This window comes from Nanorana parkeri, unplaced genomic scaffold (assembly GCF_000935625.1).
Source record: "Nanorana parkeri isolate BGI_ZX_2015 unplaced genomic scaffold, ASM93562v1 scaffold18, whole genome shotgun sequence".
Taxonomy (NCBI): Eukaryota; Metazoa; Chordata; class Amphibia; order Anura; family Dicroglossidae; genus Nanorana; species Nanorana parkeri.
The window spans coordinates 2,466,261-2,493,252 of record NW_017306286.1 but is presented as its reverse complement, the minus strand read 5'-3'; the positions used below and the strand labels follow the sequence as shown (position 1 = coordinate 2,493,252).

At 42.5% G+C, this 26,992-nt stretch overlaps 1 protein-coding gene across 1 annotated transcript; it reads right to left on the bottom strand.

The window, feature by feature from the left end:
- Positions 1–6,720: 6,720 nt before the first annotated feature.
- On the bottom strand, positions 6,721–26,571 carry TCHP (trichoplein keratin filament binding). The gene is made up of 13 exons (XM_018560662.1): positions 26,509–26,571; positions 24,953–25,143; positions 24,301–24,511; positions 23,833–23,889; positions 23,307–23,375; positions 22,328–22,501; positions 17,074–17,186; positions 16,635–16,701; positions 14,828–15,000; positions 10,618–10,699; positions 9,518–9,703; positions 8,604–8,747; positions 6,721–6,921 (listed from the first exon to the last, which is right to left on the bottom strand). Exons 2-13 carry the CDS (start codon positions 25,141–25,143, stop codon positions 6,889–6,891), a joined length of 1,500 nt encoding a protein of 499 aa, XP_018416164.1. The 5' UTR covers positions 26,509–26,571; the 3' UTR covers positions 6,721–6,888.
- Between the last annotated feature and the right edge of the window lie 421 nt (positions 26,572–26,992).

Genomic DNA, 26,992 nt, shown 5'->3' with positions numbered 1-26,992 from the left:
TTATTCTCGGGCCCTCCCCCCTTCCTGCTCCCAAGGGGGGGGGGGTGCCGGAACTGGATCTCACTGGCCTCCCAGCTGTCTCTGCACTAAAGGAGCTTACATTCTAATGTCCCCCCCATAGTCACACACTATTATTTTACATTCATATAGCTCTGACATATACCGTAGTACTGTACAGAGAACACTAAGCCATTCACATCATCAGTCTCTGTATAGAGGAACTTACACTCTAATGCAGAATGCCATCATCTATAGAAGACTACAAATGCCCCAAATACATTATAAAGGAATGCAGAATAACAGTATATGAATTTGGTACATACTCTGTTCTGCTTGTCTGCTCTGGAATGCCGGCCGGATGTCTTGTGCAGAGGGTCTCAGGAAGGGTGTGGAGGGGACACCGAGGGTCTCAGGAGGGGGGAGATGTGTGGGCGGCAAAAGAGGTGTAAGCAGGTGTCGGGTGGCTCCACAGAACGCTGCTGCACAGGACCTAACACAGCTGAATACATTTTAAAAATGTATTTCCAAGCTGCAGAGGTCAGCGGTGTGACGCACAGTGCAGAGGTCAGCGGTGTGGTGGTGGGTGACAAACATCCTGGACAGGGCACTCCATCTAAAGAGGAGTTGTAAGAATGTTTCTCTGTAAAGTCCTGGAGTAGACCTGAGCAAAAGGTACCGCTTTGAAGGTTGACACCATCAATTCCAGTATTTTAATGCAGGTTTTCAGAGAACACCGGTGACAAGATCGAAGCGACCGAACTTAATCCCACAACATCAATATTTGGTACTGAGGAAGGGACAATTTTGCTCGAAGGGTATCCAAATACTCCAAGCGATGTAACAAAACTAGAGATGACTTCTTGATGATCAGAATCCGCCAGAAGTCCTCCAATGTCTGCAGCACCATCTAGATATTGAACGCTAAGGTAGGAAGACACTGTTCTTGAGGAAAATGGTTAAGCATCCGATAATTGGAATGCCCTTGCAATGAAAAAAAATCCCAGATTTGAAGCAAGAACTTTTGTAAAAACCTTTGGAGCTGAAACCAACCTGAAGGAAAGAGCCACAAACTGAAAATGAAGGTCACCCCTTGTAAAATGAAGGAGCTGCTAATGAACTGGAAATACAGGAATGTGTAGATACACATCCCTTTGACTATGAAAACCCCAAAAATGTCCATGTCTAAGAGGGGCGACAACTAACAAAATGGATTCCATCTGGAATTTGTGCATATTTACAAAAACACATTGAGTGCTTTCAATCCAGAATTTGATGACGTCTGTTGGGTTTGGGAACCGTAAACAGGTCTGGGTAAAAACCTTGAAACCGTTCTGCCAAAGAAACTGGAATAATAACACCCACATCCAACAAACCTTGAACTGCGCAAAAAAAGGGTTCGTCCGATGCTGCCAAGACATGGGAAGCTGGAACACAAAAAGCAGGGACGAAGATGAAAATATATTCTGAAATTTGAGTTTCTCAGTCTCCGCAAATTCCATCTGGCGTCTCACCACCAGATATAGAGAAAGGTGGGAGTAGACCTTCATTCTAAAGCAGACTTTTTTTTTTTGTTGCCAAGGACTTCTAGAGGTTCCGAACGTTTGAAAGTGTAAGACGTCTTTTAAAACTGGGAACTAAAGAAACGTATAAAAGACGGAAAAGGAGTAGGCTTACGACGCAGATCCCCGTTTTTCCGCATCTGAGATAAATGTTCACTTTTACCTCTAGTAGCTTTTTAATATTCCAATCCAAGATAGCTTCATAAAGATGACCTTGTACGTAGGGTAAATGTCCCTTTTTTGTATTGGGGTTCCGATGCCCAGCACTTAAACCAGCTAGCTCTGTGTATCTGAATTGGGGGGGGGACACGACGACCACACACACACTGGACAACAGACGACAAGCAGCAAGAAACAATTTAAGTGAGAAGGAACAGTCATCTGATCCACACAAGCAATAAAATGTGGATCAACTCCAGCAGTCACTTGTTCTGTATTTAAAGATTTTGTCCAAGTAGCCAGTCTGGGAAATAAGGACTGCAGCCAATAATGGTTAAAGAGCTGAACCAGGTAATTTTCTTTTGTCCGTAGGATCCTTAAATGAAGGAGCGCCATCAATAGGAATAGTAAAGGCCTCATTAAGATGATAAATTGGAGCAATTTCAGGAGGAATAGACCATTTTTTAAAACAAAATCCTTCGGAAAAGGAAAAGCATCTCGGAACCAGAAATTGTTCATCTGGAATTTCCCAATCCTTATCTAAAAACCTAACAAAAATAGGATGAAGAAGAGGAAAAATAAATACCTTGCAGACACGCTCAGGTTTATGTGAACCTAGACTAGAAATCGCAAAAGGTAGAAATAACAGCAAAATCCTCTCATTTTAAATGGAAATGCAAAGCTTCAAATTAAAAAGGAGAACTAGGACATGAGTGATTTCCACTCACCTCATAGTTCTTAGCCGACCTGTGACAATGAGACTGTCACAGGTCGGCTCAGTAGATCGGGAGGTGAGCGAACACATACCGGGTTCCCTCACCTCTCGATCCTGTCACAGCTCTCTGCCGTGACAGGGGGAGGGGCTGGATTCCCCTCTCCCCGCTCTGCCAGCGCTGACTGGCGGAACGGACGGGGGAGGGTACAGCTGGCTCTGCCTCTAGGTAGGCAGAGCCAGCTGTCACTCACGCAGCTGGGCGGATCCCGTCATCTAAGTCGGGATCCGCTCCAGGTGCGGCGTCTCAGTATACCGCGAGCTGTAGCTCGCGGTATACTGAGCTTAGGGTAACAGGAGGACGCTAGTTTGTGTCCTCCCGTTACCCTAAGGAGAACTATGGGGAAAAACACTGACCCCATAGTTCTCCTTTAAGAAAGCAACCATTAGTTTCTTAGGCTGAGTGAATCTGCCACAGCCCAGCTATTGCATCAATGATATGGTAAAGTGTTTGTGACAAGCAATAGCAACACCTCGGAGGCCTTGTACTGTACAGGTCCCACTTGTGACAGAAGAACCAGAAACATCAGTGACACCATTATAAAAATTCACAAAAGTCACAAGTTTCTGAATAAAAGCAGGAGTAACACACGGGTAGGAAAGGAAAAAAAAAAAATCACTTTCACGCAGTGCCCTGCTAATGACTGTCTGTTCAGACAATTCTGATTTTTAGACTCAATAATCCTCACGGCCACAACCGAAGTGAGGAAAAACACATGAGGTACCACAACCACCTGCTACAGACAACAGAATATTTGAACAATGGCTGTGTAATAATAAAACACACTTATTCTCTGTTCTCCCCAATACGCAACACAAAATTGAGGGCAAGTAAGAAACAAAGGAAGCAGATTGGAATCTGCTCTGTCCACCTTCACCGCTCATAGAAACGAACTGCACTATTCTGAGGAAACAAGAAAAACGGACTGTACATGCTCGCACATGCTGCACAGTAGATAAAAACAAGTGCGTTATCAAATCGAAGTCTTGGCCTCTTATAAAATCAGTCAAACTCCACATAAAAGCATTTAGCCAAATGGGAGTCTACAAGCACACAGTCCAAGCAAATAAAAAAGGAGGGAAAACACCTAACCTTATAAAACATGAGGTAAATAAAAAATGTTTTACTCACGACCCCATGGCCCTGTTCAACACAACAAAAGGAATGCCCAGGTAATACTGGCCTGACCATTAAATGATAAAGACAGGAACACAGGACGAAGCATAAGTACCAAGAACAGAAATGACCTGGTTCATGGCAACTAGAGAACCTTCAAGGATTTAACTTGATGGACTGTCTTTATTCAAACCTCAAATACTATGTAACTTATCAGGCATGAATCTCTGCTTTGTCCCCTAGCTGGAGAGTCTCCCAAGATTTAAAAACATCCGGTATGAATCAACTAGCAGCTCTTGGGAGCAGAAACTGCAATGAAGAAACAAAATAAAAATAATAAACCAGAAGAGAAGAAGACATCTATTCTCCTGAGGAAACTAAGCAAAACTAGCAAGTGTGACGTGGAGGGGTTTAGGGCTGCAACAACTAATCGACATAATCGATTATAATTGATGATTGAAAAAGTTGTCAACTTTTTCAATCATCGATTAATCTGCTTCCGATTGGTTGGCCCTGTTCACGGCTCCACACACGCTGCGCGCCACACCTCCTCCCCACCTCACCGCTGCCAGATCCGCCCGCAGCCACGCTCAACACGCCGCACCTCCTCCCCGCCTCACGCTCATCGCCCTCCCAAATTCACGATCGGCACAGGGACGTGGGGAGAAGTAAGGAGGAGCAGGTGTGGGCGGATGACAGCAACAGATAGACAGGATCGATCTCAGAAACAAGTTGCTGGAACCCCCACATGCTCTATAATGTATTGCTGTGATTTGTATTCCTCTATAGCTGATGGTACATTGTGCTGTATATTATACATAGGAATACAGATCACAGCAATACATTATACACTGTATGTATAATGTATTGCTGGGATTTGTTGTATTCCTATATAGCTGGTGGTATTCTGCATTGCGCTGTATAGAGGACTACAAATCAAGGAAAAATACATTATACTGTGGTGCAATGCAGAATACCCTGAGCTATAGAGGAGTACAACAAACCCCAGCAATAATACATTGTACAGTGGTGCAATGCCAAATACCCCTCGCTATAGAGGACTACAACATCTAGCAATACTACATTATACAGCGCGATGCAGAATACCGCCAGCTATAAAGTACTATTGCTGGGATTTGTTGTATTCCTCTATAGCTGGTGGCATTCTGCACTTTTTTCTTTTTTTTTTACTTCCACCGCTCCAGGCTTGCTCCTGTGATGGCCTGCAATCTCAATACAAACTAGTACATCACTGAATCCATTTTTAAAAATGTATTTTTTAATTTATCCGATTAACCGCACTTAATAATCGACTAACTAATCGATTTTGAAAATAATCGTTAGCTGCAGCTCTAGAGGGGTTATGTCCTTAAAGTGTTTGCCTAGTGTTCATTTCTCCTGCAGGCAGCAGCATAACTCTACGTCTCAGAATTCTTCAGGGCTGTCCTTCAATTGGAATTGGCTTGTTAGAACCAACAGTGCAGGACAGAGGAACGTCTCGTCTCCCAGATAAGTAATCACTGCCAAAAACTTTTTTTTAGCTGTACAAAATGGGCATTACGTTCAAGGACCAACATGGTAAATCTTCCTCCTAATGACCCCCAATGTAAAGGGGTCTTTTTTACCCAGTAAACCAATGTAAGTGGGCATTGCTCTTTCTACTAACCAAAAATGAAAGGAGCTAGTGTCCCAATGACCAGTTTAAAGGGTAATTTTCCAGTGACCATGAATACAAGAGGATACTATTCTACTTTTTCCCAAGGTATGTGGACACTACAATTTTCTCATAACAAAATAGCTCCCTTGCTCGTGAGTGGACCCACAAACTTAGACGAATACACACCCACCTGCCTCCCACTGTGCAAATACTCCTGGCCTGTGGCCACATCAGAAAGTCAGTAGACAATCCATGGATCCCCCAACTGCGAACCATCTACAGCATCAAATCTACTGGCAACAGCCTCAAAGATGGGCTTCTATTTGCAAATGGCATTCCACAAGTGTTGATGGCTAAGCTGGGGGGATTACAAGGATCTATATTATCCAGCTTGTCACCAAGCTCAGATGTTGTATGAAGACGGACAAAACAATAATTAAATGATTCCAAGCAGAGCGCTTAGGTCCGTTAGGCCGTGTATACACAGCGGCTGGCCGGGAGGTAGTTAAACTATGCAAAAAAAACTGTGCTGCCTCTAGCAGATGGAGGGTCTGGCTACTGTCAGAGGCTGCCCCTAACCTGTGTTTTTGTGCCCCGTGTCCTACTCCTGAAGCCCCACTATTTATATAGCGCTGACAATTTAAGCATGCACATTCACATCAGTCCCTGCCCTCGAGGAGTTTACAATCTTATCTCATCTCATATGCATACAGGGACAATTTAGACAATTAACCTACCAGCATGTCTTTGGAGTGTGGGAGGAAATAAGAGTACCCGGAGGAAACCCATGTAAGCACAAGGAGAACATGCAAACTCCTTGCAAAGAGTGTCCTGACCAGGATTTGAACCAGGGACCCCCAGTGCTGCAAAGAAGAAGTGCCAACCACTAAGCCACTGTACTATATAACCCAATGGTCAAGATTTAAAGATGTCCGCTGTGTGCTTCAAGTAACGGAAGAGAAATACAAACATGTTTAACAAATACATTTATAGAAATCATTACAGTAAAAAGAGAAATAAAAATGTAATTCAAGTAATGTGCAAAAACAAATGATGTGCCTCTATGTGAAAAACATAGAACAGTGGTATCCAGAACCAGGGCAATTTGAAAGACTTCAGGTTTTATAGGACAACTAGTATTATATCAATAACTGACATGACCTACATGTTTACAGCTCAACACCAGCTTCAGGACTTTAGTCCCACCACTCCTCCAAAACGTGACCCTTGGGGCCCCTACAGATACTCGTCTGTGGTTTCTTTACTTTAGGTAATTACTCAAGCCAGTAAAGGAAACATTCTTTAGACTGCGTTCTACTAGTGCAATTGATGCATTCATTTATTTGTAGTATTGCAAATGTGCTACTGAAATCAGCCTGGGTGTCCCTAGCCCTTGAAAGTGCAAATGTATTGTTTGATAAGGAAGACAAGTAGTAAAAAAAATATCCCTCATATAAGATATTTTATAATTCACAAACAGATACACACATTATTAAAACCTATGTACAGTCAAATGAAAAGCAATTTACAAAGAAATCCTGTAACAAAAATACAGCTGTGTGTTTTTTTTCCTGGTCTCAAACAACTGAGATGGTTGATCTGTCAAGCTCCGAGTTTACTGCTGTCAAGACCAGGCAGGTCTGGGGCGACCAAACACCTGCAGAACAGAAAACAAGAGATGAAATACATCACAATCCTCAGCCATCAATACACAGTACACACTGGGACACCTTCAGAAATGTTGGACAGAGGAAATAGCAGCTATTCAAAGGTTAGATTTTACTTTCTTACCCACAGGGGAAAATAATGGTCACCCAGTGGCCATTCTACCTGCTCCTTTTTTATATATTAATCCTAAAACCATTAACACTGAAGCTATGAACTGTATATGGCTATAAACCTCAGAAAATCATCGAAAATACTTACAGGAGCCAAATTTTGGGTGTGTAAATAGTTACCTCTTCTGTGGTGCACCCCATTGCTGAATCACCACTTTGCCCTTTAATATCACTATTTTTATTTACACCGAGTAGTACAGCTTCAATACAAGAGCAACGGCCCTAAAACATGACAAAGCTAGTTTCGTCTATACGCCCCTCTCTGCATGGCTGCCAGATCTATGTAAATTTATTATTAGTATCCTGAAGAATACTCGTCAATTTTTCATTTAGACAGAAAAAAAATCCAACGGCCGTTTACTTCATCAAATGGTACAAATTGCTTTTTCCAAGCGGAGGCGATAGCCTGCTTAGCTGCCAGCATTACATAGGTAGTCAAGTGGTGTTGGTTTCTAGTGAGGTTCAAGGGTTTGAGATGTAAAAGGGACAACCATGGGTCCCTGTTATGGTTGGTATAGAAAATAAAGTGCTCAGTAGGCGGAATACTTTAGTTCAAAATCTAGTAAGCATGGAGCATGTCCACTATGTATGGAGAACGTCACCCTGGGTCGAACATTCCCAAAAGCAGGTGGCCGAGTGCGTAGGATGGAGATGGGCTACTCTGGAAGGTACCAGATACTGGATTTTTTCTGTCTAAATGAAAAATTGACGAGTGTTCTTCAGGATTCTAATAAGAAATTTACATAGATCTGGCAGCCATGCAGAGAGGGGCGTATAGACGAAACTAGCTTTGTCATGTTTTAGGGCTGTAGCTCTCGTATTGAAGCTGTACTATCCAGTGTAAATAAAAATAGTGATATTAACGGACAGAGTGGTGATTCAGCCATGGGGTACACCACAGAAGAGGTAACTATTGTTTACACACCAAAAATGTGTCTCCTGTAAGTATTTTGGATGATTTTCTGAGGTTTATAGCCATATCTTGTAAGAGATCTGAAAGCGGTCTCGAGTGAGGTCACATTGATGGTACATGTGGCCATGGAAGACCAGATTTGGCACCAAGCCTCCGGTGATAGCGCTGTCCCAAGGTCACGTTGCCATGTTTTAGAACAGAAAGTAAGGAAAATTATTTATTTTTTTAATTGTTTTCAGTATTTTGGACTTTTTTCCTTTAATATAGTAAAAAAATAAAAAGGGGTTATTAAATAGCACCAAAAGATATAGGTCTCCAAAAATTATATATAATACATTTGGTTACAGTGTTTCATAAGTCAAGGACAAACGAATTCTTAGCAGCAGCTTATTTGCCATCGCTATAATCCTTTTCAGAGAACACTGGCAAAGAAGATAAGAGTGGGCAGTATGCAGCTATGGTCATTTTAGTGGTCGTATTTCAAGATCTGGATTTCACATTTGTTTTTCCATCACCACAGGCTGGTAGAAACTTCCCCCCATTAATATTGTGTACAAAGCAGACAGCTGATGTTAGAAGACCAGTTACCTTTTTCTGATAACCTCTTTGTGTCATGATTTCTGCCTCTTGTTCTACTAAATCATCATCTTCTTTTTCTGCTAACTTCTCCTCTTGTTCCTCCTCTTCCTGGCGTAGAATCTCCTCCATTTCTTTCATGCGATGTTCAGAAATCTACAAAATGTAATTTAGCAGGTAGTGGGCACAAAGAACTCAAAACAACTATTTCCTTTCCAATCCAAAGTCATCGCAATGTCAGAGGTCATCTGACCTCTAATAAACACCAGCTCCCGATAGCCAATGTTTCCCTTTTCTTTACAGGAAAGGGACAGATCTTCATACTGCCTATGTACCACAAAAGAAAATTGTCCAAAGATTGTGGCAGAGATCACATCAGTGCAGAAATGGCAACTCTTTCAATCTGCCATTCTCTGTGTCAGATCTGACCATGTATGCCTCCTCCCCTTCCCCAGTTAGATCTCCAAAAGAGATTCGAGATACAGTTATAATGTAGGTCAGGGAAATGCCCAAATTTAGCCTTCACTCTCCCTCCTCTCCTCTAGATTATGTCCCATCATTTTTTCTTTTCTTTTGTTCCTATGGCAAGAAACAGCTGCCCTTGCAAAAGCTGGGAGCTCAGTTCCTACTGACGTAAGTATGCACCCACAACTACATCTCGAGAGCCTATTCCCTATATACACGGTTGGGCTCTTGGGAGTCAGCAGCAGCTTTGTTTTGCTGGGAAAGAGACCAATATATGCATGTGGAGGGGAACAGAGAACTGCGGGGCTAGGAGGTGTTCTGTAATCCAGCAGGCAGGGATGACAATACTGATTAGGGTTTCAGTGCAGCAGAGGCACTGCACTGTCAGGAGCACACTTGTTTGGCACATCAACAGGTATTTTTCTGTACTCGTCATGGTTTAAACATATACTTCAGGTTACCTGTGTCTCCAGTTCCAATCTACGTGCAGTCTTCTGCTCTTCCTCCGCTTTCTTGTCTCTAGAGGTCAACTGTTTGACTTCTTCCAACTCTCTGATAAGCTCTTCACGAGACATTAAGGATTCCCTCTGAGCACGTCTATTCTGCTCTATCTGCTCCTCAATCTGTAACTGTCTCCCATGTAGAACCTGGGAAAAGGAAAAAATAGAGGGTTACTCTTACTATAGCCATAGTGAACCATATGACTGCTTGTGCCCAGCAGCAGAGATGGGCCAGTGCATTCTAGCTAAGTGATTTCAATTGCCAGCTATTTAACAAATCAGTTTGAATAATATCTTCTTACTATGAATGCAGTTAGTATGCTGTGGGGTCAGTTACTGTTTTAGAAAACAGCTGTTGTAGTGGAATCATATTTAATACTCCAGGAAAACAGATCAATACACAGATGAAATATATATGGGAGCTGTTGTATTTGCCATTTGTATTTCTGGCTATACGTGTTTAGATTTACACAGTTCTGCCACACCACAGTCCTGTCTGACAGGGGAAGGGACCCAATTTGTTTCTGCTGCAGTTCAGTGACACTTACAGTCCCCCAACCCCCTCCTAACTTCCCCACACACCCAACCTGTGACTGGACCGTGAAAGAAGAAGCTGTTCTGCTGTGCAAGGACTGCAAGAGGCTAATACCAACTTAAATTCAGGTACTTCCACTGCTTGTATTAAATATATACATTTAAGTCTGTTTTAATGAATACAGCACTGTACATTTACTTGTGTCTTTTATATCAGCTTGGTGTTCAGCTTTAGAGGGAGGTTAGAGAGTCAAGGATCTCTAGAATGTGGAGATACATATGTAGTTACACCTCTCTGTAATCTGGGAATGTATGTCTTTGTTTACTGCTTTGGCCATTATGTCAAAGTGATGTCTAAGGCTGCTATACAATTATACTTGTCTTAAAAACTGGAATCAAACTTTCTAAACTTCAGGAAGAATAACCTCCCATTTTACAGCTGCAAAATAAACACTTGTCTATGATGAAGAGTAGCTAGTAATATATACTATCCTGTAGTAAACAACATAATCCATGGCTTCAGTTACCTCTTTCATGAGTCGGTTCCTTGCATTCCGCTCCCGCTCCCATTCAGCCTCTCTTTTCTCCCACACTTGTCTAGCTTCTTCTCTGCAAAGTAAACAGTGTTAGCAGACACACAAAACATACTTATTCACACAGGTATGCACATGTATACGGCATGTATGTCCATGCAGAGACCTGCTCCCAGGAGGGTCAAGTGCTGCGTGTAAATGCACACAGCCACCTGTACCTACACACTGACCAGGATCTGTATATCCCTGTAGGTCCAGGTGCCCACACTTAGATGCAGACAGTGTGCAGGTTTGGGTCGGCATGTAGCCATGTGCAGCCCATAGGGAGGTACAGACGGTTGCATGCAATTACATGCAGCACCTGTCCCTCCCAGGAGCAGGTCTCTGCATGGGCGTGCACACCATACAGATGCATGTGAATGAACCCTTATAAAGCCATTGTTTTCTAACAAGACTCAACAGCAGCGTTTAAAAGGAGAACTATGAGGCGAGTGCTTTTCACTCACCTCATAGTTCTAGCCGACCTGTGACAATGAGACTGTCACAGGTCGGCTCAGTAGATCGGGAGGTGAGCGAACACATACCGGCGTTCGCTCACCTCTCGATCCTGTCACGGCTCTCTGCCGTGACAGGGGAGGGGCTGGATTCCCCCCGCTCCGATCCGCCAGCGCTGACTGGCGGAACGGACGGGGGAGGGGCGGGCACAGCTGGCTCTGCCTCTAGATGGGCAGAGCCAGCTATCACTCACGCAGCTGGGCAGATCCAGACATAGTCGGGATCCGCTTCAGCGTCTCAGTATACCGCGAGCTGTAGCTGGCGGTATACTGAGCTTAGGGTGACGGGAGGACGCTAGTTTGTGTCCTCCCGTTACCCTTAGGAGAACTATGGGGAAAAGACTTAACCCCATAGTTCTCCTTTAAAGCCTGACTGTTGATTCCGAGTTTCCCTCTAGGGAGTCCTGTGTTTGAGAGCTGCCTTACCAGATCCAGTAACGGCATTAGAAGATTTCAACGCATTTGAATAGGCACTGAAATTCCAGCACCTCTTCAAATTGTTTTTCTCTCTGGAGATCACCCCCATCTGTCGTTGTTGAAGATATATCTGCCAATCTATGGCCAGCTTTAGCTTAGATCCCACAGCCACCAATCAAGCTTCTATTCACTAACGGGCTTATTCACAAAAGGGTGAAGAGTTTGGAGAAGGCCGGAGAAGTTACCAATCTATGACAACAGAGCTGAACTGGAAAGTGAGTAGAACTGGAGAATTTTTCCAATTCAGTTATATTGTCCTAGATCAGTGATGGCGAACCTTGGCACTCCAGCTGTTTTGGAACTACAAGTCCCATGAGGCATTGCAAGGCTCTGGCAGCCACAGACATAACTCCCAGAGGCAGATGCATGTTGGGATATGTAGTTTGGCACAGCTGGAGTGCCAAGGTTCGCCACCACTGTCCTAGATTGTTCACTTCTCCTGTCTTCTCCAAACGCTTCACCCTTTTGTGAATAACCCCTAAATGTTAACTTCTGGTGCAGGTTTGAAATAAAGTTTTTTGTTTTTTTTATATATTGCATGTCACCTAAGTGACCTTTTTTGGTTAATTATATGGTCTGAAGCATAAATAACAAAAAGGCTGAATATGTGTTACTGCCGTAACAAAGCCAGCATTGGACATTAATCACTGATACTTAAATGTCATTAGAGCCATATTTAACAGTGAGTACAGTGCAGACAGCATGAGGTGTCATCAGAGCTTGTACATGGATTGAGGTGGTCACAGCTGCTTGAGCATGCCTTGCACTGCGTTCATTGTTAGGGGATAGTTTTTATTGCCGTGACTATCATATATGAAATGCATGCCTGAGGAACTGTCATTTACTTAAAGACCACAGAAGTGGGCAAAGGCCGCTTTTCTAATCAGTTAACCCAATGTAGGAGAGTTTGTTACTATATCAAGGTGGCAAACATTCAGAACTCGTCCACATAATTGTGTGTATGTTAGCATTTGACTTGCATTGTGCCACAATACATTCCTAACACATGTTGCGGTGACTTTTCATGACCTTTTTTAAACGTAATGCTTTTGTCTTACACTGCGAGTCTTTGGAATACGTCAGAACGCGCTGCACAGTGCAAAAATTCTACCAATTCTTATTTTTTTCCAGCACACACAACACAGAGCATTGGTGTGAACTGATTTCATATGACATAAGGCTTCTGCATTGTCTTTGTGTTAGGATGGGGATTGTGTGATCGTCATTAGATTTACCATCAACTATACAGTGCTGGGGCTTGTCCAAGTAATCTTTTTATTTGCTATCCTATCAGGCAGGCCCATGAACTATATAGTTGTTAGTGAATTTGGAAGAGATTCAGAACTGGAATGTGTAACAAGCATTAGAATAGTGTTGGAGAAATTGGAAGTCAGCAGACACCTTTAAAATATGTGAGAAGTCATGTGAGGCAAAGGCTGCCACTTCTGATCATCTGAAAATGCTAGTTGACTGGCCGTTATGCTAACACTCTGGCCTTAAAAGTTTGAGTCACTGATCTGGAACAAGTATGCATATAGCCAAGCAACTAGCATTTTCAGAAGGAGTGGTCAGCAACGTCAGCCTCCATGTTACCATCATGGCAACAACACAAACACCAGTTGGGCACTAGTAAGGCATCTACTGGTATGCATTTATTGGCAGCACTTTCTAAATGTTTTTTTTAATTCAACCAGTTCATATGTAAATGACTAAAATAAACTAATTAAGTTAATTTATATGTATATTTACAAATCCAGAGACTAGTCAGGCCGTGTGTGGAGCCCCGAACAGGCTAATCGATAGCCGACGAATCGACGACGGAAAACGTTGACAGCGTTTTCCATCGTCGATTTTAATCGACTAAATCGATTTAACTGTTGCAGCTCTACAGCGAACACAGCCCTGGTTAGACCCACATGCAGCCCTGGCGACAACTGAATGCAGTCCTGGCGAGACCCAAAAGCGTACCCCGTGCAGCCCTGGTTCAGATACCTCATAGCCTCCCAAGACCCTGTTACAGCCCTGGGGAGACCTGCACACAGTCCTAGTGAGACTCCTCACAGGCTCCTGAGACCCAGTTATAGCCCTGGCGAGACCGTTACAGCCTCCCGAGACTCCGCACAGCCCTGGTGTGCAACACAGAGTATGTAGCTTCATATTAATCTGCTTTACTGTATAATGGATTGCTGGGATTTGTTGTCCTCTATAGCTGATGGTATTCTGCATTGCTGTATAATGTATTGCTGGGATTTGTAGTCCCTCTAGCTTGGCATCAGTTGCAGAACTACCAGGGTCACAGCGGTTGCAGCTATGACTGGGCCCTGATGCTCTGCCACTGTCCTAAAATCATTAGCCTGTATAGTTTTAGAAAAATGTCACACGTCACTTTAAAAAATAGTTTTGTTAATTGGTATCGGCGAGTACTTGAGGAACAGTACTTGGTTTTGAAAAAATGATATCTGCGCATCCCTAATAGAAACCCTATGTCATCACATCAAAAATGAATGTAAATTCACATCTGAAGCATTTGATGAGTTAAGGCTTGAAGTGACATTAAAGGATAAATCTTTTCCCTCCCCCCCTGTTTATGTTAGCACTTGCCTTAAATGATCTCTTAAACCGATCTTCCTCTTCTTTCCCCATGTTTTCATCTGTCCCTCCAGATCCAGCGCTGACTGCTCTGTCCCTGCAGGCACTTCCGATCCAGCGGCGTGTGCATGCGGGTGCACGTGTCCATAGACTTACCTTGCGTCTCTGCTCGTCTCCCGGCCGAGAATCCAAACCGCGCATGCGCCCGCCCCAAGATGCTTTGCGGCCGCACCGCTGGAGCAGTTTTGTTTTATCGGACGGGAGCACGCAGCCGAAACAAGGTAAGTGTTAAGCGCTGTTAAAGCGTTTTTTAATTTTTTGCCTATATCTACTGCTTGATAGCAGTAGATATAGGCAAAAAAACGGGAGGGTTTAGAACCCCTTTAAGATCAGGGATAAGCCTTAATTTTAGGGGTTATGGGGGTTTAGTGTGAAGGTGGGGGGGCGATATTTGGATGAGATCATTTTTTCACACTAAAGACCAATGTACCATTCCTAATTTTACTGCTGGGTATAATCATTTTGCAAAATTAAAAGCCAGTGTTTGCATTTTCCGATTGTGAAAAGGAATTGTGTAAACTCACCTAAACATGGTATCTATTTCTGCCTCCCTCTGTCTCTCCAGACGAAGCTGCTCCTCGATAACACCTTTCATCCATGCTGCATCAGCGGCAGCTTGCTCCCTTCTAGCAGAGCGCAGACGTTGTTCTTCATCCTCCTTACTTATCAGAGCAGAGAGGATCTTCATGTCCATTTCCTGCAAAGACACCACAAATGCTCCAATCAGAGGAATGGTCACAGTACAAAACATACAAACGAGAAGTAAAGCGAATATTCCATGCATTATTTATACTATTTTGATTAGTATTTTAAAGTGTATTTCCATTTTTACAGTCAAAGTTAAGAAACACCCACTATTTTACATACCCCATTAAGTTATGCAGTGTTCCCGTTCATACAGCATATATACAAATAATTTACAAAATATTTTTACCTTTCTAGTTGTTTCTTTACAGCAGGATTACACCAAGGACTCTATAGGTAGCTTGTATTGTTCAGAATAACTGACTGAACAATACACTATAGGGCTGAACAGGCCAAAATGTGCACAGTGGGTGCCCCTGTCAGCACCCTTCCACCTGGCATCCCTTTATTAGCTAATCAAAGCAGGGGATTCCTCCATCCATGCTCGTAAGCATTGATGGAGAAATCGGTTATATTTTCTTCCTTCAACCTGCAAGCTAAACAAAGAAAATATAACCGTGTATACCCCTTGGCTTTAGGAACAGTTGTTTTTTTTAAAAGTACATTACCATACAATGTGCTACCCTGGCTTGACATTTCTAACCCTTTGTTAGACACAGGCACACATCTCTGATAACAAGAACAGCCAGCACAGTACAGATAGAGTTAATTATGTTAAACATGACTACCCAGCCTTCCCCTAATAAAAGGGTCAGCTAAGTAAGATTTTTATAGGAGGTTTCAGCAAATTAGAAGGAACAGTAATGTTTAATATTTATTTCATAATAGCATGTTCCCGTTCACATAGCATAGGTTATGTTATGGGAATGGCAACACGTAACAAATATAAAATAAGTGTTATCACAATTTGGCTGCAAAAGTGGAAATACACATCAAAGAAAAAAAAATCATCATAGATCCAAGAGTTTGTTACCCAAAGTATTAAAAGTTCCCCATCCTCACAACTGAGAGTCTGTGTAGCTGTAGCTTGGGCTCTGTATAGTGCAGGGGTAGCCAAACTCCGGCCCTCCAGCTGTGGTGGAACTTCAAATCCCATGAGGCATTGCAAGATTCTCACAGCCACGACTCCCGGAGAGAGATGCATGGGATTTGTAGTTTCACCACAGCTGGAGGGCCGCAGTTTGGCTACCCCTTCTATAGTGTCTGCGGGGCTAGCGGCTCGGAGGTCTGCAGCCAGCTGCCTCAATAAACTTATTGCTACCTGTGTCATAGATACTCGGTAAGTTCTATAATGCAGGTCATTTCCGCTCAGCTTGCTAAAAAGCTAGGTTCAGGCCTTACACAGTCCTTGGCTGTACAGGCAAAATACAGAGCTAAAAAGGTATAGCTTTTCCTTTTCTAAAGCTGGCTATACACTTGATGAACCAGCCGAAATTCGCTCAGAGGGTGGCCCTGTCTGCCGGCTCCCATCTGACATTCATTTGAAAAATCAAACGAGCCAAGCGGGGGTCATCCGAACAGTGCCTGCTTTCAATCAGATGCTTTTCAGGCACTCTTCAGGTATTTTGACAGCCGGCTGTCAAAATCCAATAGCAGCAGTCGGAGATTCCTTGAAGCGTGGCTAAAGGAATCTGGTTTTTTTTTTCCCATTCAGCCCCAATGAAGTATATAAAGTGTATGTCTTACCAGTTCTTCTTGTACCATCTGGGCTCTCCTCTTCATCTGAGCTGTATACTGACGACTCAAGAAATGACTAAGAAATGAATATCATATGAAAAAGAGTTATTACGGCATTTAGTCTTATACATCACATAAAACATTATGTGTGAATATGTACCAATCATTTTGTACTTCCTGACTTCAACCACACTATGAAGTAAACTGAATACCAGCTTGTCAATTCTAGAATATATATTCACAGATGGAGAGGCATTTTGTGAATGACATGCAATGACTGTTGAATGATCAAAGGAAACCTAGAGACTGTATAGTGATTCTGACTGCAATAGTTAGCAATGACCTGACTCTGCTTATTTGGGTGAATCAGCCATTCTGAATGTGTGAATAGTAGTAGTTTCTTCTGCATTGACAAACTCCTATACATTTCTACTCGTTTATTCCATACCCAAGCTCTGTTTTTTTACGTCTTTCCTCATTCTTCCTCCTCTCCTCCTGCAGCTTCTCCACTTCCCACTGCTGTCTTAGTAAATCCTCCTGTTCCTTCTTCAGCTTCTGAGCCTATAAATAAAGTGCAATCGTCTTACAACTGAACACGAGTTGAAACAGTTATTGTAGAGAGTGTTCTCCACTGGTGAAAAACTCATAGTTGTGTTCAACAGAAAGTCAGATATATAAAAATAAAAATCACATATTATCCAGACAGTAGGGCAAACTAGGTCTGAAATAACCTTACAAAGGCTGCCAATACAGAAGTTCGGCTGATTCAAAGGAATCGCACAAAATTCTTACAGTGGGCGGCTCTACTGACTCAACAAAAGTCAGTTAATCTACTTTTGTTCAAAGAGCCAGGTGAAAATGTTGGGCTGAACAGGGACTGCAGCCAATCAGCTGCCATCACTGTTGATGTATTCTGGCAGAAAACAGGTGCCAGCTGTCAGAGCTCAACAGATGAAGTGGGAGATTCATCCATCCACGCTGTTCAGTGAATGGCAAGCTTTATCTAATAAGATGCCAGTGAGTGAGCACGTTAGATATGCATTTGATATGCTACCCCTTAAACACAATGCAGGCTGTTTTGAGACAGTTTATTAGAACGAATAATCTGATCACAAAGAACTGCATAGAAAGCTCCGGCATCATGTGGCGTAAGTGCTGTGTAAATTGACGGCGCTATATTAATATCAGTAATGAATAAATAAATGTAAATATAGAAAAGCTCCAAGAAAGATTTATAGTCACACAAAGCTCAGGGTGGGCATAGAAGGGCAGATTTCTCCCTGAGAATTGGAGGCAGTCTCAGAGGAACCTGGTGGGGTACCAGCAGACTGTACCCTGATAGTAAGAGGACACAGATTATCCTCCATCAGTCTCCTACACAACAAAGTAAAAGGAATGGGCTCGCTTGCTGCAAGATTTGCCAACAATAGTATGCTGAACAAGAAGGACTGAGTTCAAAAATAAATAAATGAACCAATGCCTTATGCTTACAAGCAAACTTAGAGGACAATGAAGAGGACGTTGCCATTTTTATTTTAAACTGAATGTATATAATCCCTTTCAGACAGATTCTGAAATATCGCAAGAAGTGCATCCTCTTGTGATGGCATTCTGTGCTGTGCAACCTCCCTTTCCTGCTTTAATGTGTGTATGGAAGAGTGTGGCAGGCTAAAAATAAGGGAGGCGCTACAGGAGAACACACTGGACTACTTAATCAAGTCTAGGGATTTAGCGAGCAGGGTAGGCAGCTGCACAAGAATAATACCAGGATAAAATCCACAGCTATCCAGAAGCTAAACTCCTTCCAAAGAATCTGAATGCCAAATGTTCACATACAGATGGTTTGCAAAAGTATTAACCCCCCCTGGAATTTTTCCTTTTTTGTAGTATTACCACCTGGAATTAAAATGGATTTTTATGTGGATTACATGTAATGGACCTACACAAAATTAGTCTCAAATGTTGAAGTGAAATCAAGAAATTAACTTGTTTTAAGAAATAATAAAAAATAAATGGATGAAGCCTCTACATAAGATCTGGTGCAACCAATTGCTTTCAGAAGTCACATAGTTTGTAAATAAAGACCACCCGTGTGCAATCTGTCACATGAACGGAGTATATATACACACACACACACACACACATCTGTTCTGAAAGGCCCCAAAGTCTGTAACACCACTGAGCCAGGGGCACCACCAAGCAAGCAGCACCATGAAGACCAAGGAGCTCTCCAAACAGGTCAGGGGCAAAGTTGTAGATACGTACAGATCAGGGCTGGGTTAAAAAAAAAAAAAAACATATCAGAAACTTTGTACCCCAACGGAGCACCATTAAATCCATGTTTTAAATAATGGAAAGAATATGACACCACAACAAACCTGCCAAGAGGGCTGCCTACCAAAACTCACGGACCATGCAAGGAGAGCAACAAAGAGACCAAAGATAACACTGTGGGACCTGCAAAGCTCCACAGCGGAGATTGAAGTATCTGTCCATAGGACCGCTTTAAGTCGTACACTCCACAGAGCTGGCCTTCATGGAAGAATGGACAGAAAAAAATATACAAACATGTTTGCCAAAAGGCATGTAGGACACTCCCCGAACATATGGAAGGCGGTACTCTGGTCAGATGAGACTAAAATTAGCTTTTTGGCCTTCAAGGAAAACGCTATATCTGGGGCAAACCCAAGACCTCTCATCAACCTGAGAACACCATTCCCACAGTGAAGCATGGTGGTGGCAGCATCATGCTGCGGGGGGGCCGGGGGTGTTCATCGGCAGGGACTGGCAAACTGATCTGAATTGAAGAAATGATGGATGGCGCTAAATACAGGAACATTCTTTAGGGAAACCTGGTTTAGTGTGCCAAAAATTGAGACTGGGACGGAGTTTCACCTTCCAGCAGGACATTGACCCTAAGCATATTGCTAAAACAACACTTGAGTGGTTTAAGGGGAAACATTTAAATGCCTTGGAATGGCCTACTCAAAGCTCAGACCTCAATCCCTCAATCCAATTGACAAACTGTGGCATGACATAAAAATTGCTGTACACCAGCGAAACTCATCCAACCTGAAGGAGCTGAAGCAGTTTTGCCTTGAAGAATGGACAAAAGTACCAGTGGCTAGATGTGCCAAGCTTATAGAGACATACCCCAAGAGACTTGCAGCTGTAATTGCTGCAAAAAGGTGGCTCTACAAAGTATTGACTTGGGAGGTAAATAGTTGTGCACCCTCAAGTTTTCGGGTTTTTTTTTAAACCTATTTCTTGTTTGTATCATAATAAAACAAATGTTTTGCATCTTCAAAGTGGTAGGCATGTTGTATAGATCAAATGATATTACAAACCCCCCAAAAATTAATTTTAATTCCAGATGCAACAAAATAGCAAAAATGCCAAGGGGGTAAATACTTTTGCAAGCAACTGCATGACTGTAGTGCAGCTTTAGTTTTCATACTTTTAGGATTCTGACACTATTCATGTACTGTAGTAGCTGGACAGTTGTGGGCAACTGATGCCGTCTCATTAACAGCCACAGGGTAACTGCAGTTAAGTTCTCCTATTACTGTGAATCTAACAAATGGAACTTACTGACTGGAGGAGAAAACACAGAGATGGCCTCAATAGGGAGCTGCTGTTACTTCACCATCCATTCACAGCCTTAAGCAAGCTGTACGACTGACTCCAATGGAGAAAAGTAAATGGTCAGGATTTGTATAGCGTGTGGCAGGAATATTTGGACTACAATACTGGATGATTAGAATAACACGTTTTGCCTCGGGTAAGAGCGCTCACAAAAAAGTAGTTTAATGTATGTAGCTGTTTGCTTACATGAAACTTTAAAGGGACATTCCACATTTTAGGATAAAAAAGAATTAATGCACACAAAAAAATGTGCATTTATTATTATTTTTTGCCATTGGAACCAGTAAAGCCTGTGGAGAGAAGAATCTCAGATTTAGATAAGTGGAGCTGGGGGGGGGGACTGTGATCGGACCATGATTCATATTACACCTAACAAAGTCTGAATAATAAACTTAGCCTGTAAAAGAAAGTGGATCACAAGATTCACCTTGGACTCCCAATATTTCTTAACAGTTTGATCATACACATACTGTTTGTAGCCAAATGTTAAGGCTAAAAGCCAGAGTGTTCAAAAATATTGTCTAAAAATCGGAATAAGGCCTCATTCACACAGCTTAGTGTCGGCCCGTACAGATCCGTGTGGCGTGCACGGCCGTAGCGGGCTGCTCCCGGGAAAAACAGGTGATGTGCGTGATTGTACGCAGCAGCCTGTTCTTCTCTATGGGAGTATGCGGCCGTACACTCACCCGAGCAGAAATTCGGGCGGGTGTCCGTGCTTGGACGTAGACAGGATCCATCCTGTCTGCGTAGGGGGCCTAATGATCACATCCACCAGTATGGTTATGTACAAGTCAGGATTTGGCAACCTATTATAACAATCAGACAAGAAAGTCATGCATTGTCCATATACGTGCAATCATTGTCATATTAGGTCTAATATGGCTCGGTAATAACATTGCACATGTAAACTCTGGAGGATTCATTGTGATTCATTATCACAAAAAAATACTGTCACATAGAATCCAGTGAGAACTGTGCCCGAAGCTCTAGAGAAATCAACCCCTCCAATGAAGCCCAGTCACACATAGCTTACCCAGCACTAATTACTTCCAGTTCATGTGTACACGTTGTTACTAGAAACCCCATGCAAACTTTCTATTAACATAATACAGATGAATGCCACGCACACACATCCATCCACTTCCAAACACACCTACAACACATCCAGCATTGTACTCTCTACAAGCAGAGAATACAAGTTACAATCCTAAAGTATATTCAAAATGTATGTAACCCCTAACAATGATCTTCTCTAAGGGCTGGTTTCCACCACAGAGTCGCGCTATGGGTGCAGTATCCATGCGTTTAGTGCATGCAATGCACCGCATGTTAGGTGTGTTGCATTACCATTCATTCATAATGGCACCCCAATGCACCTCCTGCTGGGTGTTTTTTGCATTGCACGGTACAACATTAGCTTTTGCTTGGCTGCCGTGTGGTGAAAAACAATAAAAATAGTGCACGCATCATGTAGTAACGTGTATTGCAGCGGAACACATTCCTGTCAGGAGGTGCATGGAATGACATTAAGAAGGAATGGCAGCGCAAAGCACCAGCACACCTAGCATGTGGTGCACTGCAATGTGCAATAATGTGCGCTGAATGCATGGTGGGAACCAGTCCTTATTTGCTCCCTTTTGGTCTGCTTAATATACTGTACCTTTAAAATTGTTTTATCTGTTCCATCAATGCAAAAAATAGGTGTTGATTTTGCCAAAAATCTTTTGAGCTGATAACTTCCTGTGCTCTGTTTATGTAGGAGGATAGGTTATGAAGATGAGTTCTGTGTTCTCTGTTATAAAAAAAAATTAAGTAGGCAGGGCTGACACCACCTGCTTAGGAATTCAGAGCTGTGTTGTCATGTCAGAGATGAAAGAAAGAACTCACTATATTTCTTGCACTTCAGCTGTTATGTTTCTGTACTTGGTGTGTGTGAAGAGAGAAAACACGTGGAAATGTATATGAATGAATACATGTATGTATTCCAGGCAAGTGCTAAATGTTTTGTTTTCATGTATTTTGCCTTGACATACTCTTTAACAAGATGCTCTTCTTACCTCCAGTTCCCTCAGTTTGAGCTCCTCCATTTGCTGCCGCAGGACCTCAGCTTGTTCCCTGTCAGTCTGGCGCCGTCTCTCCTCTACTCTTTTCAAATTCTCAAGAGCCTCACGCCGTGCAAGTTCATATTGGTTCTCAAACCTCTTCTTCTCTTCTTCCTCTTCTAATTTTTCCTATAAAATAAATGCTTACTTTAGCTAAATGGATTACAAACCATATTATACATCCTGACTCAAAACCCAAACATTTTTTTAAAATTAGCTTTTGATAGAGTGGGAAGTGTTAAAACAGCTGACTGATTTGCATTTCTGTCTGTGTCCTTTATGGGGAGATTCTCCCGCAGTTCCTGTCCTGGTGATAGGAAGTGAGGAGGAATTAAGACTTTAAAAGGAGAAGTACTGGCAGAGTAAAATGTACTCTTCCCAATACCTAGAGCTGGCGTGGGACACTGAAGCTGTTACCCCAACACTATAGATTGAGAGCTGAGTGATCATGTAACCGCTGATCGCTCAGGTCATGGACTTCTCCCTGCAGAGAGCAGTGACTGTCAGTGTTCACTTCTTGCAGGGAATCCCCCTCCCCTCTCTATTCCTCTAGTGCTCGGGACCCTTAGTGGTTGCAGCGCAGCACCGTGCTGTCAGCATAGCAGTAGATTGGTGAATATACTCATGTGATCCAAAAGAGAACCTTTTTTTTTAGCTTTAGTTCTCTTTTAATTATCATTACCAATATAATTGGTGACGTGGAAATTTCCTCATAGTGTGTGATTTCCATTCACTTCCTGTTATGTCTGCAGGGCAGGAAGCAAAAGCAAATATCTCCAATGAAACACAGACAGAGATTATAACCCTTTCACACTCTAAAATTTAAATGTCCATTTTATTACACATTTTCCTGTGTTATATCATTAAAATCAAAAGATAATTTAACATACTTAATAGTAGGACAGGTCTATCTAAGAAAGGGCCAAATAATTACCTTATTTCTCTCTGTTACTTGGTCTCCCCAAGCATCAACCACATACTTCTTATGTATACTGGATTCCACCTTTAGAGAAAGCAATATTCATTCAGCCAATACATTGAGGAGCTTATCAACCTTCAGAATCATGTACATTAAACCCAATTGGACCATGCTCTATATTACAAATCAAAACTACCTTCACCCCGATAATAGGGCTATACAACCTTTAATACAAGACAATTGCTATAAAATGCCTCAGGGCATAAAGAGTCACTCTTTATGCCCTGATGAAGAGACCCTGCGTGGTCTCGAAACGTTGGCTCTTGTGATTGTGTGACGTCTATGTCCAATAAATGGACATGTTGGATTATTCTACTGAGTGCTGGTGATTCCTTTTCCTATTTTGTGTTATCATGGAGAGTTTTTATTGCCAATTGTCCATTTTCAATTTGTTTATAGTGTCGATGAAATAAATAAAATGATTCTGGAGTAACAATGGTGTGTATGGATAATCAAAACCATGAAATGAGATAAGGTTTACCTCACGTAGTTTCCTATTGTTCTTCTTCCACTGATCATACATGAGCTCCTCTGCAAGCTTGTGGCAAAAGAATAAAATATGATTTAAGTAAAAAAACAGCAAAAAAGAGAATAAACTAAATGAACATAGTGTGCCAACAGATCTTTAAAGGAAACATTTCATGAGAGAAACATGGAGAATCCCACGGTTGACCCATCTTCTGAAACTGCTAGCAGCATGCCTGTTATGTTGATCCTTTTGCTTCAACTCTGAGTCAGTGGCCTGAGGTCCTCTCAGCTCCAGTGTCACAAGGATGCAAAAGCATCAGGGAGAATATGAATGTGTAATATTTTATCCACCCCAAATTTACCCTTCAAACCAGTGGAGTAGCATAACAGCCAGGCAACTAGAATTTTCCAAAGGTGGTCAGCAATGGTAGACACTTTATTTCCTTCATGATCGGTTTACCTCAATTCCTCTTTAGTGTACCTGTTTCCTGCGCTCCTCCCGTGCAGACCTCAGCCCCTCTGCTCGTTCTCTCATGCTGTTGAGGTCAGGTTCCCTATTCTGAGAAAGCTCCTTCAGTTGGGCTTCCAACATGTCTCGCTCTTCCTGTAACATTTTACGAAGCTCATCTCTGCGGCGCTCAAGATTCTTCCTTTTCTCTTCTTTCTGTTTCTCACGATGGTAAGCGTTCATACTGAAAAAAAGAGACATTAACATTCCGGCATACAGTCTTTATCTCTCGTGCCACTCTCCTATGCCAGGTCCTGTCCCTCCACCTTCCTTTCTACGTCACTCGGAACCTTCTGTTACTTTCTAGTTCCTGAAGCAGGTTTTCAAGCGTGCTCAGAAGACAAAAGACGTGCGACCGTACGGTAGAAACGGTCGCACGCCTTCCATACACCTGCCGATTATCGTACCATCGTGGGATCACCCTTAAAGCAGACTAAAGAGATTGTATAAGAAGATTGTAACATGTGTGGCCAACTTAGGGAGTTTTCCTGTTAACCAATGGACGGGTTTAGGGATGCTCCCTTTATAAGCAATTCCATACAGCAAGAACTGTAGTAGTACTGGTATTATTAGACCTGACATCTTGTATACTAGAGGGTATGGAATGTTAAGTGAAATGCATTACCTCTGCTCATAGGAAATACGCGAACTCCACTGAGCTTGTTTGCTGCTGCACACATCTGACTGTTTAAAATATCGATTGGCCGTATCCCATTGATTACGAAAACGGGCTTCTTGCTCTCTGTGGTGCACAATCTGTTTCTCCAGGACCCTGCTACGACTGTGCCAATTTGAAGGTAGTGTCGGCAGCGCCATCTGATCATAAAAAAAAATAAAAAAGGACATTCATTATTTCACCAGGCAGCATAGTTAGACAACCATGAGAAAGGATCAGAATAGGAGATAATTCACCGAACTCTGGGCTACAGCAACTATTTTTGTTTATTGGATAGCAGCAGGGGACACCTCTGACAAGTTTCATGCTGCAGCCTGGAGGAGTGCAGCAATTATTCCTTACTGAGAATGATTTGCCGGAGTACAATGAGCCAGACCAACAACACAGATTTCCAGCGGAGTCTGTCATTTTTTTTGTGAGCAATCTTCAGAACAGAGACACAGGGAAATCTTCCAACCTAATCACCTGTTGTGGTGACAACTAAGAGCCCTGACTTTTGGAGACATTTTCTTTCACCTCCTGTTGCGTCTACAAGGGAAATCTCCCCAATATGACACAGATAGTAAAAAAAAAAAATAATAATGATCGGGAGTTGTAGCCATTCTCTGCCATATTTAAATTGAAAAAAGAAAACAGGGATTTAAATATACATTAAACTGTCACTTTCATGGAATATTAGGATATTACTGAAGCAATTCTTATTTCACAATGTAGTTAAATGAGACACATTCATATTTCTACCTATATAGATTTATTAAATGTTTCAGGGCCCGTTCACACCAGCAAGTGTGCAATAGCAAGCGACAGCTTTTTTTTTTTTTTTAGAACTTTACTAAAATGTCATAAGTGACATTTGATAAAGTTTACTTGGCACAGCGCAGTGTTCTGTGTTGCACCACGCTGTACTGAAAAAAAGTTCAACATGCCATACCTTTAATCAGCGCACACCACCGCAATGCAAGGGTGTGAATTGTGCCAATGTAATACAAAGCAAATCGTCATGTCTGTGTGTTGGGAAAATAAAGTGCCCCAACTCTTCTAGTGTGAATCCACAGATGATGGGAACTTATTGGTCACAAGATGCCAAGGTCAGGATATTGTAGATCAGCCTGAACCAACACGGAGATTGCTCTAATTCTGCAAAAAGATACTATGGGGGATTTTTCAACACTGGAACAGACTAAATCGGGAGCAGCTGTCCATGGATACCAATCAGCTTCTATCTTTCATATTCAAATCTTAACTGAGCAAACTGAAGAGAAACTGATTGGTTGCCATGGGCAACTGTGCCAGATTCTGCCTGCTCCATTCCCCCCACTGAATCCAGAAATATCAGGTGCAATACCACACGAGTGAGCCCGACCATCGTATTATGCATGTCTGGTCTGATGATAGACATATATACAGACTATGGAGGGGGAAGGTGTGACGTACCTCACAGGTATTTGTGCAGGAATTGTACAGCCACGACTGTCGTATAGTTATATATTACTCCGAGTCCTTACCGCTCTCCTCCTCTGCTCGGAACCTTCTTTTAACGGATTCAAAGCCTTAATCTGCCATGAACTTCCTGTTCCGGTGTCTCTGGTTGCCATAGAGACGGCTGTGGCTGTGGCGCGGGTGGGGGCGGCTCAGGGCTGGCAAATGGCAGTTGGAATATAGAATGTCGTGTACACTGTGATCAGAGCTTATGGGCTCAGAGCTCCAGGGCTGCGGGCGGGTGACAGTACAGTGATGGGTGACAGGGATCCATCCATAACCAGCCTTGCAAACAAACCATCCACTGAGGAGAGGTGACAGTATGGTGACAATACACAGTCAATGGGCCCTTATACAGCTAGAATTCACCATACAGGGTTGTAGGTAACCCAGTGATTTCTTATAATTACATTTTAACACACCCAAGTGCAGAAAGCCACATACAAATAACTAGGTGGTGACCTACTGAAAGTGGTCAAGCCCCACCCCAAAGATACAATATAAATATAT